Source organism: Bombus impatiens, unplaced genomic scaffold (assembly GCF_000188095.3).
Source record: "Bombus impatiens unplaced genomic scaffold, BIMP_2.2 scf_0203, whole genome shotgun sequence".
Classification (NCBI taxonomy): domain Eukaryota; kingdom Metazoa; phylum Arthropoda; class Insecta; order Hymenoptera; family Apidae; genus Bombus; species Bombus impatiens.
Genome location: NT_176622.1, coordinates 1595168 through 1609088, shown reverse-complemented (window position 1 = coordinate 1609088; position 13921 = coordinate 1595168). Strand labels below are relative to the sequence as shown.

Genomic DNA, 13921 nt, shown 5'->3' with positions numbered 1-13921 from the left:
AGTCAGGCACAATAAATTCTCTAACAAACGCAATACTTCCTCGTGTTTATATTGAAAACCTATATCTAAAAGCAACATTATTTTCCTACAAGTACAATGGTTTTTTCTCATACTCAACTTTCATATAGTTTAGAAATTCTCTATGTAATATCGCGAAATTTAAGATAATCATATACATACATATTTTCATACTCTCATCGTTAGTTCCCATAGATCACGGTTTCGTATATCAGAGAGTCAGACATATCTACATATTATAGTCATTTGGATAAAGTACGTCTAGTTTATTTCATAATTTATTTACAAAAAGTCTTAGTAAATTACACTTACAGGCATCTCCACTCGAACTAAAGTAAATAATTTAAGAACTACACGTATTTAGATATCTATAGAGTAGGATACTTTGGGGTCAGGGAGAAGCTGGGATTAGGGAAAGTGTTCTGTTTTAATGTGTTTACCTCATCATCGTTATTCTTCTTCTATTCTCCTTTTTTCCTCCTTTCTCCTCACCTGTTTATTCCTCAAACAAAGTCAAATCTAAATCGTTTTCATTTTTCTCGTTTTTGTTTTCTTTTATTTTACACATGCTACCCTTATGAGAACCGAAACACCGTTCATTTTTATGTATGAAATCCGTTTCTACGAAATGAGAAAAGGAAGTACCGACATAGAAGGTGTGCGACGATGAAATCGAATGTAAGTTGTCGTTCATTTCGGCGGACATTAAAAATGAGAATGGTTTTTTTCTCGTTTTTTTCTTTCCGTTACATTAGATAAATGTATATGCAAGAACCGTCGAAATATGTGCAAAAAGCTGACAATGGGGGGAATAGTACTTGTTAGTTTTTCTCTCTGTTTACAATAACATGCGCTTTGAAAAGCATAAAAGTTTCATGATTATAAATACGTCCCATCGGAATCACTTGAATGGCACGATCGAGAGCATAGATCCGAAAATTCTATGTTTCTTACCCTTTTCCGGATATATTTCGTTTCGGTACATTATTGAAAACTTTCTCTCTCCGTCTCCCTCCCTCCCTCTATCATTCGCTCCCTTTCACTCACTTTCAGTCTTACACTTCGTATCTTTTTCTTTTTTCCCAAAATGTTATTATTACTACAATATTGTTTCTCTTCGATTCCTTCCTTTATCACTTAGTACGTGTTGAAATTTGATCACAACGGCATTTAATTATACGTACGTTTATCCCAAAAAAGAAAAAAGAAACAGAAAAACCGCATAAATATTGTTTCTTCAAAGAATTTTCCTCTACTTTGCAAAGTAAAAAAGTGCAAAAAAAAAACAAAATAGAATGAATTAGAAATAAAAAATAAAACAAAGCACTCAAAAAAAAAAAGGAAAAAATAATGTGTGAAATACTATCTCGATAATTTCCATCAGAGTGGGATAGCATTCTCTGTAAGGTACGTAAATATGTTAAGCTGCCACTTGTCTATCGTTTAATATTTTGCTCTCGATCTTTATCCGTTCTTTTTATGTGTAAGCTTATATATATACATATAATTATTATATATATAGTTATACATATAAATATATATAATTATATATATTTGTATATATGTACATATACAATGTGTATACAGCAATTTTTTTGTTTTGACAGACACTATTCCCCACCCCTTTTTCTACCAGCACCCCCATCCTTCGTGCATACAACCAAGACATTCATTCGCGCTCTTACCATCATTATACAACATACAAACTTTTCCTTGATGCATACGGGGATCACAAGCACGCGAAGAGATGTATGAAATCGCGCGCGTGCAATCTATTCCTTCTTCGATTTTTTTCTTGCTGTCGTACTTTACATGCACACGTATTCAAAAGACGAATCGATTTAAGTTGTCTCGTCTCCATCTATACTTTTTTAATTTCTTATTTGTTCTTTCCCTTTGTTTCTTTTTTCATCCTTTTTATCGACTCATATACACACGCATACATAGGTCGTCATCCATGTCTCATTCAAACAATAGTCCTCTCTCTCTCTTTTTCCTAACAGCAAAATGATCGCACGCTATTTTTCAACACTTCTCTCAACTTCTTTTTTTATTTTTATTTTTTTTGTGTTTTGTCTCTCTTCTATCATTCGTGCTTTCCCTCATTCTTTCACGAACTAACTCTCATTTACATTCATTCGTTAATCGGTCTTTCTTTACTCATGCTCTCGCCCTCTCAGTCCTTCACTTTCTCTCTTTTCTAGCAATGTCTTTCTTCAGTTCTAGTTTTGCCTGTGCTTCTAAAGTCGAGACTCTCGGTGGCCTGCTTTTCTCTCATATTTTCTTTTTTGTCTGCAAGGGAGACCACCGTGGGCGTTCGCGCCGAGTTGCATCATTTTTCATTATTTCATTTTTTCCTTTGTGTAATCATCATCACACGGCGCGGCGCAATTCGAAATAAGATTCAATGGAAGTGTGTGTTATCTACAAAATATCTTAATTACTCGCTAATTACAGCACAAAACATGCAAATATAAAAATTTGCATTATGTTATCGTTAATATTTATATATATAATCGTCACCCGATATTATCGCTCCACATCGCACCATTTTAGGTTCGTCAAAACAGATTTCTTTTTTTGTTAGTTTCAATCGTCTCATTTTTTCTTTTTATATATATATTATTATGCTGCTAAACGTTTGTTTCATTTCTCTCATCTTTCTAACATCTTTGTTTCATTTTTTTTCTTTTTTACTCCCTCCCTGTCGTCCCTCTATCACTACACCCCATTTAATATCTCCACGAGTTCTCTCATTATTTCCGTTTCTCGGATTTTTTCTGTTCACAGTTTAGTCCTTCTTCTCGCGAAATTTTCTTTCTTCTTCATTAACTATGAAATATCTTACACTATCGATATTATCCCAATTCATCAAGTAGGAAAGGTATACTCGACGTGCGTTGACGCAAATATCGTCGCAGTATACCTTAACTCACTAACACCGATAATTAACTTTCTTACTCCTCTGGTTTTTTTGTTATTCGATATAAAACTACAACCACATGGCGTTATATATTATATCGACACTTTGTTCCTTCTCTACACACTCTATATCCCGCATTTCCTTTCTTTTCGTCGCTGTTCTCTCTATATAATTCTTCATTTCACTCGCACTCCATTTAACTACCTTTCTAACAAATTTCGCTCTCTATCTCGCTCTCATATTCCCTAAAATGAATAGCAGCAACAGCAGCTTTTTTTTCTACAAGCTGTCTCTTTCTTCGTGTCTTTTGTTTGGAAACAAAAACTGATCATCATCATCACTTTTTGCACAAAAGGGGCTAAACAAACAAACACCCGCGGATCAACCAAGAACAAAAATGAAGAAAAATATACCATCCATTAGTAAAAGAAAGTTACGTGCCCCTGGAACACTGGAACAATACACGAGCAACGATTGCGGCCACTTGCTGATCTAAAATTTGACTCATCACCAAGGCGAGTAATCGTGATTCGTGCTGTAATAACAGAGTTCTGTTATCAGGATGCCTGGCGAGGTTCAGCAGCGTACCAGCAGCACGTCGCAGCATGTCCAAACTGGTGCCCATTGACTCAGGATTATCACGTAGTGCAGCCAATCCATGTTGATTTGCAACCCCCAGTGCACTTGATTCTGCCTGTTCGATAAACGCCACCAATAGGGCCACGCAGGGTGTCTGCAAAGCGATCGTACGAGCCACACCACTGTCTGCTGCAGATAGAAAGTGAAGCAAGTTCACGCCGAACTCGCGCAACACTTGCTCTTCACTTCGGCAGAGTAACCTGGTCAATACCGAGCAAAGTCTCTGAAGTCTTGAGTACGGGGGTGTAGCAACTACTAGATCCACGTTGCATTCCGTCACGCAAAGCTTGCACAAAGCCTCCAGTGCTAGTCGTTGCGGTGATAAAGAAGAATTCGGGCCAACAGTGGGGAAAGGATCTTGTCCATGAGCAGCAGGGCACACCGCCCAATGCAGAAGACCATCCAACACCGGTCGAGATATTTCTTCTGGGTGTTGACTTAGATCCATGTGACCGGCTATGTTTGCTGCCATAACCAGCACGTTTTCTCTGATGTGATGCAAAAAATCCCACCACCATTCGCTCTCTCCTTGTAAGCTGCTGCAAGAGTCTGCGAAATCTGCGTCCTCCTCGCGATCGTAGTTTCGTGTCTTCTGCGTCCTTACCGGATGTTCGTGATGCAGTAACAATAACTTACCAAGAAGACTCAGAAACGTTACATTCTTGGCGAACTCAGCCTCGTTGCCCGGGATAAATGTGAGATTCCTTAGAATTGTGGACAAACAGACGCAACGTCGAGCCAGGTTGTCTTGCGTCTCTGTAACAAGGTACAAACTTGCTTCGTCCCTCGAGTAACTCTCGTCCTCGTAGTCACTTATTCGTCTTCTTTTTAACGTGCCAGCTGGATCTTTTATATTTAATCTTGGTCCCTCCTTATTATCATCTTTCATTACTGATTCTTGTTCCTCGTTCTCCACTTTGATCTCAATTTTCTCCACCTCGGCGTTACTTGTCATGTCGTTCAAACCGTTTTGTGTAGGTACAGCCTCCTCTTCGGGTTTCGGTATATCTGCAAAGTGTTCGCCCATATTGTTATTCACCTTTGTCTCGGTGTCACATTCTTTCTTGAACCCGTCGTTCTTTTTCTCAAATAGTTCTCTCGTAAGATCATTCATCTCAACCGGTTCTTTCTTAATCCTCGACAAAACATCACTCAAAGTTTTTGTCTTCTTCTTCTTGTCTAGCTGTTTCTTCTCATTCGTTTCTTTTGGTTTCTCCCCGGGTTCAGCTGTCTTTTGAGAGAACTCTGATGCTTCGAGTGTACCAGAATCTGCTTTGGTTTCGTCTTTCATGTCTGTACACTCTACTTCCTTCTGCAGCAAAGGCGGTTTCTCGTCTCGAAGGAGGCGGGCAAATGGTACTGATCCTATTTCAGATTGAAAACACGTCACTATGTACTTAGTGGTATTATTATCGACTTGCCAGGGTTCAGTTTCTGATTCACAGTCTTGATGATCCCAAGACCTCCTTGTGTCTAGAACAAACAAATCGTCGTCCCTTGGAACGATTTTTACTGGACGACCACGTCTCGACAAAAACGTGTAATTTGCTGATGAAAGTAATTTCGTTCGATCTTCAGGATCAATGGGACGTGTTACGGCACCGAGATCGACCTCCGGACCATCTGCTGATTGATTCCAATTTCGATCATCTTCGTTTACTGGTGATTCGAACATATCGGACAAAGAACGTGAGAAATGTTCCAACAAAACATCCAACAGCCCAGGTAAGTGTGCCAGCCCGAAATAACTTACCTGCAGAATTCATTTCGTTATCATTTAGTATTTACGTTTATCCATTATTGTGTATGAAAATATTAAAATATATCAAATGAAACTTACAGAAGAGTCATCGAATAGTAAGATATTTAATACGTCAAGAGCCCAACAGCTTTCGGCTAGTAAGCCTGACCTCAGGGCCATCATAATACGCCAAGCTTCTATCGGTGCTACATCGGCACGTGTAAGTTTCCGCCGTTTATACAGAAGTGGTGTCATCGCTTCTACACTATCGGGAGGGAATGTCATTTCTCTTTTCGATGTTGGTTGCTGGCTAATCATGGGATTTATACCAAGCTGATTCTGTGAACCAATATCGATTTATGAACAAAGGACATACAACAAAAATAAAAAATACTGATTAATGCAACAACAGCAGAAAATAAAAAATGATTAAAAAAATAAGACTAGATGACTAAAAAGATTCGAAATTTAATTGAAATAAATATACTAGCTACAAAATAAATTACCTGATGATTTCCAGGTGTAGGATAAAGAGGGGACGGTTGATTCGTGTAACGATGATCCCACGGTGGAGGAGCGTGAGCTATAGCATTCAATGTTGGCTGAGGTGTGGTTCTATTTGGTTGCTGACTACCCCACTGTTGACTATTAGGAAGTACTGACGAAGGTGTAGAAGAAGCAGACTGTGGTGTTTGCTGTTGCGGTTGTGGTTGTTGTTGCTGTACCTGGGGTTGTGGTGGTTGAGATGGATACTGAACTCTATTATTTCCACTATTACTATTGTACTGATTAGTTGTATTTGGCCATCCTGTAAATAAGGATATCTCGTGTAACGTGTTTATTCGTGTATTTTAATGCGCTTAGCCATCGTATCGATATTAAAATACATTTACCTGGGTAGGCTGGTCGTTGCTGATTATATTGCGGATACTGTTGGTCTTTGGCAAAATCTGGGTGACGTCTAGGTGGATTTGGACCTGGCGGTGGCGGTGGCATATTCTTATTTGCACTCGCACCACCTGAGTATATCTGTGTTCCTCCAGGAGCTCCATATCCACCCTTTAATATTGACCATAACATTTAATTCGATTTATAATAATAATAATAAAAAATATTTATTATAATATACTATGGTAAAATGAAAATTAAAAATAAAAATGTAAGAACAAGAATAGGAAATAGAACATATAATATCACCTGTTCTGGTCGATAATAATCTTGAGGGCAAGAATAAGACGAAGCAGCAGAAGGCTGTGAAGGTGAAGAAGGTTGGCTCGTTGCCGTTTGTTGTGGTACAGTAGGTGGATGTGCTTGAGGCGCAGATGGATAGCTATTACTTCTTGCATTAGGTGGTGTACCCGCCGAATAATTTGCTGGCTGTTGACTACTACTATATCTATTGTATATATCTTGTCCGCTAGCATTGTTCGGCGGCATATTTCCTCCAGGGTATCCTCTGTAAGAGACCTGAAAGTTATACTCCATTCTTTTGTTAAATAAATGGTTCAAAATGAGTTTAATCTCTAACCTATCAACATCTGGTACATAAGGTGAATAATGTGATCGCGGTGAGTAAGGTTGATTAAATTCTCCCTGTTGTGACAGCGTGTTTGCTTGCGACCGGTTGTACTGATCTTGGGGGTAGTTTTGGTAGGAACCTGTATTCTGGTAACTGCCTTGTTGTATGCCTGTTTGAATGTAAAATCAGATTGTTTCAAAAGTATATCAAGAAAAAGATTCGAATAACGTTATTACAAATAACAACAAAGAGAAGATAGTAAGGCAAAATGTCGTGTGAGGATATTGAAAGTAAACATAAAATAAATAAGTTTAGTTGTATGTTGTGAAAGGAGACAAGGGTGAGAGAAGTACCTGAGGCTCGTAGCGGACCAGGGTGGGGCGTTGCGTTCGACTTGCGAAAAAGGCGTCCCACGCCGTCGTCGAACGGATTCGTGCTATTCTGCCCGCCCTGGTTCAAACCACCTACCAGAACATATTCTCTCAACCGCAATTCCTTTCACATGCTTGGTAAAGTGTTTATTATATCGAACACTTTTCCAAATCGTTCATTATCAAGATTTTATATATTCAATATAAAATGTTTCAACATAGCGAAATTAAAAAATAGAAAAGAATTTCTTACCTTGATGTGGAGAAGGTGCACTACTCTGACTAGGTGGTCTCGGAGGAGGAGGTGTATACTCTGACGAGGGTCCTCCGGGTGTACCACCGGTATAACCACTCTGATAACTTCCATAACCATCCATGGAAGCATTACTTGATCCAGCAGCAGGGAAGGAATCTTGTGAATTGGAAGATCCTAAAGATACGAAGTTAATGTTAAATTAATGAAAAATAAAAAAACAGTCTTTAATATTATCAGTTTTTAATATTATCAACAGTTACCTGGTGAGGGTACGGAGGCAGTTCCCTTTGATGGTTTCTTTTTTGAACCAGCTTCAACTTGATTTATGATAGGCTGAGGATCAACACCTCCACGGTCGAAATGACATTCATACGCTAACAAATGCTTGGTATAGTGTTTCCTTAGTGTGTATGCTGCACTACTACTTGCACCAATGCCCAATAATCCAGCTATATCTTTCCACGTTTTATTTTTGGTCACCTATAGAAAATTAAAGTCAATTTTTTCATCAGTTTGCCCGATTTTTTGTTTTAGCAGAGAATCCAAACAGACAAAAATCTGCATCTTGATAACGCAAAATAAAAACAAAAAAATACATGGAAAAAATATTACGGCGGCTAATCTAAAAAGAAATCAAGTAACGCGATCTTTCTTTCTGTATATACAAATACCTCAATTCCTGATCATGCAAGTATGAAAAATGAAACGAATAGACAAGAGTACAATCGAAACGAATTACCGTTATTACATTGATATTAAAAGTTTATTCTTCGCTGAATATTAGAATAATTCCATATAGCACCAAGGTTTGTAGATCAGGGCGTTTTCCATACGCGTCGAACGACTACTTTAAGAAAAGACGAGTTAAGCTTCTTTTTTCTTCATAATTTTATAAACAGTATACAAGAAAAGAAAAAATACTATGTAGCAAAAAATATAATATAAATCATGCACACTTCAGCGCACACAGAAACAAAGCATATTTTACAATTGTATACGTCAAATATATAAACAGATACTGTCGGTGTAATTGAAAATGCCAACAACAGAAACAAAAACTCGGAAAGCTTTGGCTGAGTCATTGATGTTTTTTTCTTTTGGCATATATCAAAACGTGTATACACAATATTGAAACGAACAAAAATATAAAACACATAGAATTATGAAAAAAACTACTATAAAGACACCGAGGGCTAGATGGAACTACACTGCACCTTGCATACCTCCATGAAGCCCCCCCTCTCTTTCACGTAGAGGTATAGCCGAAATAGGTCGAGGGGGTTCTTGGAGATGGTAGGACAGCTAGTAATAGGTGTTCTTCGTTCTTCCATGAAGTTAACTAATTTATCCAACCATGTTCTTCGTTCCATTGTATCATCCATTTCATACAGCTTTGCTAAACTGTCTGGTTTCTGGAATTATCATTATGAAACCTGTTAACTTCCTCTGAACTGAATGATTATCATGATTTTTCTTGAACACTTCGATGTACTATTCTTTCTAAAGGTACTTGTTAATTTACAATGTCATTTAATTGCTTATAATAACTAACAATTATATATTTTTGAGTAAAATAAGTGATGACACAAGTGATAGGTTTTTCATGCAAAAAGTACTGTTTTATAAAAACACTATTTGAAATGATAGTAAAATAAAAAAAGAGATAACATGCAATTACATAAAGCAAAATAATGTAATGTTTCCAAAATATTAAAAGATGTAGGGAATAAGCAGAGGCTACAACTTTCTTAGGACATGTCATTTCTTGTTATCCAAAAATTTATATTTTTGCTTAGTTAGTATTGGAGATTATGATGTAAATACGCGTCTGTACGAAATATAACTGTTGTATAACAACTTTTGGTAAATACACACTGCTTGATAATGAAAATAAAACAATAGTACATGAATATTTTTATAAAAATACAACATTAAAATAGAGAAAGTTCAAATAATTACATTTGCTAAGCAAATATCAAGATGTCTAAATCAAACAAAGTACAAAACATTCAGTGTGTATAGTATGTTGTGCAACAGTATGATAAATACTTATAGTGAATAAACAGTAACCTTAGGTCTGTACGGGTCTTGAGGCACATGACTGTTAAATACCTGTAAAATATATAAAATATTGAAAAGTCAAAGAAAACCATAGCATAAAAACACATTATCCCTGATCATATATCATTCTTAAAATTTTCATGTAAAAACATTAAAACATGCAATATAAAGATACAGATATACATACGAAAGTAGTAACCATTATGTCAGATTCTTAAGAATCATATAACGAAACGAAATACATACAGGACTAGCAGGAGTACGTGGCCAACCAGGACTGTTCATATCAGGATATTCTTCATGTATCGAGTTAATACTCGCAGCACCAGGTGATGGAACTGTACTCTGTGGTGTAGTTGGATGGCTATGATATCCTCCCATCATATCCTTCCGTACCTTTGGTGGAAATGTTGGATCTTCTCCAGAAGCTATATTAAAATAAAATTATGCATTTTTCACAAATAAGATGAATGTTAAGAATTTTTAACATTTTGTACTAACCAGCTGATGCGTTTGACAACGTCGACTGTTGAGAACCTTCATCTAAGGATGTACCATCAGGACCAGTTGTTATTACAGATGTGACAGTGCCACTTGAAGTGGAAGTAACATTTATAACTGATGTACCTATATGATCAACCAGTAGTTTTAATCTTTCATCTGTTAAGTGAATTACCCAAAACGAAATACACGGTAAATGAAAAATGGATATACCTGAAGCAGTGGTAGTTATGCCACTATCATTAGAAGTTTCAGTAGTAAGATCTGCAGAACTATGGCTAGTTGGTGTTGGTGTTGAAGCGGGATGTGAATTGGGTGTAGTACTTGGTGGAGGCATTGGACTTCCTTCGTGATTGAGAGGTGGTGTAGCCGCAGGAGTATGCAAATGTGGTACAGCTGAGCTGGTTGGTGGTGGCTGACTACTAACGTGATTAGGGGATGGAGGTGGAGGACCCATTGAACTTGCTGGTGGACCCATATTACCAATCACGGCTACTCCAGGGGCACCTGGTGGTACCATACCTGTTGTACCACTACCTCCATAAACCTGAGGTGGTCCTGGACTAGGTGGCATCCCTGGTGGTACACTATTAAATCCCATTTTATGCTGCAAAAGGGGTAGTGTGTTGATTTTGTGTAAATAATATAAAATTCTTACTTTCTTAAAAAATACACTTGACTTACTGTATATGGAGGATATTGCACCAAATTATTGGGCCTATTAGAAGCTTGATACTGATTGTTGGGTGGTGGTTGTGAATTAGCTGGTGATGGATATCCCTGTGGAAATTGTACATGTGGACGGGGAGGTGGATAGGGACCTTGCCCATGATAACCCCCAGGCTGACCTGCAGCCGTTCCACCAGCTGCATATCCCATACCACCACCCATTGGGTTTATTCCACCAAGGCTTGTAGAACCAGGTCCTGGTTGAACAACACCAGGACCAGTGTTATTCATTTTATAGCTATGCATGTGTGGCGAAGGACCCAATGGCTGCTGGTATGCTCCTAAAAGCATAAGTTTATATGTTATATTTTATACATACACACACGCACATACGCATATAAAAGACAAAGTATATACAAAAGTTTTACATCTTTCATTTACCTTGAGTTGTCATAGGAGAGTGACTCATTCGTGCTGGTCCACTACCATCTGACTGGCTACTTGACGGGCGTGGAGGCATCTGAACGTTTTGTTGACCTACAAAAAGCAAAAGTACAAAATTTTATTCAAAAAACTAAGGAATTAATTAAAGTAATACTTCAGTAAAATATGAACCGGAAATATACAAACCAACAGCAGGGGACATCGAGCGAGAACCTGTAGATCCTGTAGGAGAAGGGGTTGGTCTCATCCCCTGTGAATTTGGTGTTCCAGGACAAGCAGGTCCATTCGAACTATCGTTACTATTTTGTCCAGATAATTCCTAAAATATAAAACATAAAGAAACATCTTAGAAAATTCTTACATTCAAACAATGCTTCCACAAAAGTATCAAATATAATTAAAACAAGATAATAATACATCTAATGCTTAAAACTCTATTTAATCTTTGAACTTAATTACAAAACTTTAGAAATATCAGATGAATATAGTAGTTAATATCATCTATATAAAATGATTAAAATAATTATAATACAGAGAAAACCATAAACAGAATTATGTAAATAGAAGTTATTCCTGAATATAATTGCAACTTTTTAAACAATTTACTTCATTTTATATTTCATTAGCTTCAGCACAAAAGCTGTGTTAGCAAGATTATAAATAAAGAAGTAAATAAATATATACACACACAACACACATGGGTATACACACACAAATAAAGGTAAAATAAAAAATCCACTTCTTAGAACGCAACATTTACGTTCCTTTTATATACGTTGTATACTTTCTTTGTTGTCACATTTTAACCATAAGAAAATTAGGAAATGCACTCTACACACGCGGCCACTCGCCACTAATCGTACGATGCAACATAACACGTCATACACACGCGCATGTTTCAACGATATTTTATATATACGTACATAACATACGTCGTATACAGTTGGCATGTATGTAGAAGAGCGCGCGCGCCTATGTATGTGTGTGCGTAACACCTCGCACAGATCGTCACTATGATACATTGAAAGAGCGCGCGGGTGCATTAGAAGAGAGAGAAGAGAAGGGAAGGGAATTGAAGAGAGGTCGGAGTGAGAGATGAGGAGAAAAAGAGAAAGACAGACCGAATATAAGTATAAGAGAAAGAATTACGCGAGTGAGACAGAGGGAGACACATAGAGAGAAAGAGAAAGAGAAAGAGAAAAGTACATCGTTACACCTACCAAGCAGTGGACAGTTCATCCGTACAGAAGACGATTAGAGACTTCCTCGGATGTATCACGGAACGTATAGTATATACTGTGTCGGACACAAGGACTTTCGGCATGACGCGAGAATCGAAGGAGAGGCGTTACCCCGCGCACTACGACAAAACCCACCATAGACCTCGTATGTTCCCCGTACGATTTTCACATGTTTTACGGGAATCTCGTGTAACAACGACACACTACGTTCAATCATGTGTAAATGAAGATAGTCGGTGGTTTGATATAAAACCACGCGAAAACGGGCATAATTTCTCGTCTGTCGACTAAGGAACTGCTGTTGGTTCACCGTGTACTTCGTTCGACCATCGCATGTTGTGTCAATAAGTCTCTCTTTCAGAGTGTTTCGTATCGTTAGGGTACAACCCTTCGATATCGAATTCTAAATTGGCAAACAGTACGATCGTGAAGGCCGCGTATTTAACAGGTTAGAATCGGACAGTTGATCGTCTACGTACGTGTACGTGGCCGGGAGTAACTAAAAACGTGATTCTTTTTATCGAGTGTTCCGTGACTTCGGTTTACAGATTTCGCGTCTAGCTGCTCGTTGGAGGGCGTTCTTTCGTGGCGCGGCAAGCGTTCGGCAACCATCGGTTATTTCCGTAACTCCTCGGCGAAGAGTACCCGTGTGCTCCAAAAACCCCGAGAGAGTACGCGAGAAAGAAAACGTATAAAGTCAAACTACACGAGAAACAAACGCTTTTCCAACTAAATAAATTCTATGCAAATCCAATCAATTATAATAATATTAAAAAATCTTTGTTCTCATTAAAATATTTTTATATGTTTTAGGTTATATCAACTCAATACGCGTTAATAATTGTATCCTTTAAATGACTTAATTATTACAATTTAAACAACCATTGTTGAAACTTGGCTTTCGAGAATTTAGTTCTGTCTACATTATTTTTATACATTTAATACACATATTCAATATGATTACGATTTTAATTAATACAAACTATGCGTTTAATCTTATAAAATAAAAAGAAATAATGAATGATAATATTAACGATATTATGTAATAATATTTTTATCCGTCGATGCCATAACATCGCGAGGGAATAAGTTAAACGATGATAATCCTCAACCAAAATTCAACCGATTTTTAAAACAACATAGAAAACATGATCGATCTACTGAATTTAATCTAATAAAATTAGTAAATAACAAAATTTGTTCCAACATCGATTTTTCAGTAAATAAACGAGATTTTACACTTATCGAATAGAGAAATAAAGTTATATGTAAACAGAGAGTTCTATTTAATACCGTTTAAAAGAAACTATATTGGACGTTTAAAATATATTCGCCGGTTTTCAGTCGCGTCATGGGAATACGAGAAGTTCGATAGCATGTCGCAGAGTGACAGTTGCATGATCTAACGAACCGAATATAGCTGAACGATATAAAACGTCAGAAGTGGTGGGGAGAACTACCTCAGATACACAGCCCCCCCCCCCCCCCCCCCCCCCCCGCGCCCCACCCCCACCGCCCCCCCCCCACCGCCCCGCCAC

At 37.6% G+C, this 13921-nt stretch overlaps 1 protein-coding gene across 6 annotated transcripts in view; it reads right to left on the bottom strand.

The window, feature by feature from the left end:
- Positions 1-33: 33 nt before the first annotated feature.
- The window catches only part of LOC100748451 (trithorax group protein osa), a 17144-nt gene continuing 3256 nt past the window's right edge, over positions 34-13921 (bottom strand). For 2 of the 6 annotated variants that reach the window (XM_012383081.3, XM_012383083.3), the window contains 17 exons: positions 11329-11461; positions 11140-11235; positions 10714-11039; positions 10243-10636; positions 10030-10155; positions 9775-9956; positions 9538-9579; positions 8682-8879; positions 7728-7947; positions 7465-7641; positions 7194-7304; positions 6850-7009; positions 6519-6777; positions 6215-6380; positions 5828-6129; positions 5421-5660; positions 34-5333 (listed from right to left, as the gene is read on the bottom strand). In XM_012383081.3, coding sequence (XP_012238504.1) covers positions 3375-5333; positions 5421-5660; positions 5828-6129; positions 6215-6380; positions 6519-6777; positions 6850-7009; positions 7194-7304; positions 7465-7641; positions 7728-7947; positions 8682-8879; positions 9538-9579; positions 9775-9956; positions 10030-10155; positions 10243-10636; positions 10714-11039; positions 11140-11235; positions 11329-11461 — 5091 coding nt within the window. In that variant the 3' untranslated portion in view covers positions 34-3374. The remainder of the gene's footprint in view (positions 5334-5420; positions 5661-5827; positions 6130-6214; positions 6381-6518; positions 6778-6849; positions 7010-7193; positions 7305-7464; positions 7642-7727; positions 7948-8681; positions 8880-9537; positions 9580-9774; positions 9957-10029; positions 10156-10242; positions 10637-10713; positions 11040-11139; positions 11236-11328; positions 11462-13921) is intronic. The other 4 variants (XR_002946331.2, XM_012383082.3, XM_012383084.3 and 1 more) reach the window with 4 other exon arrangements.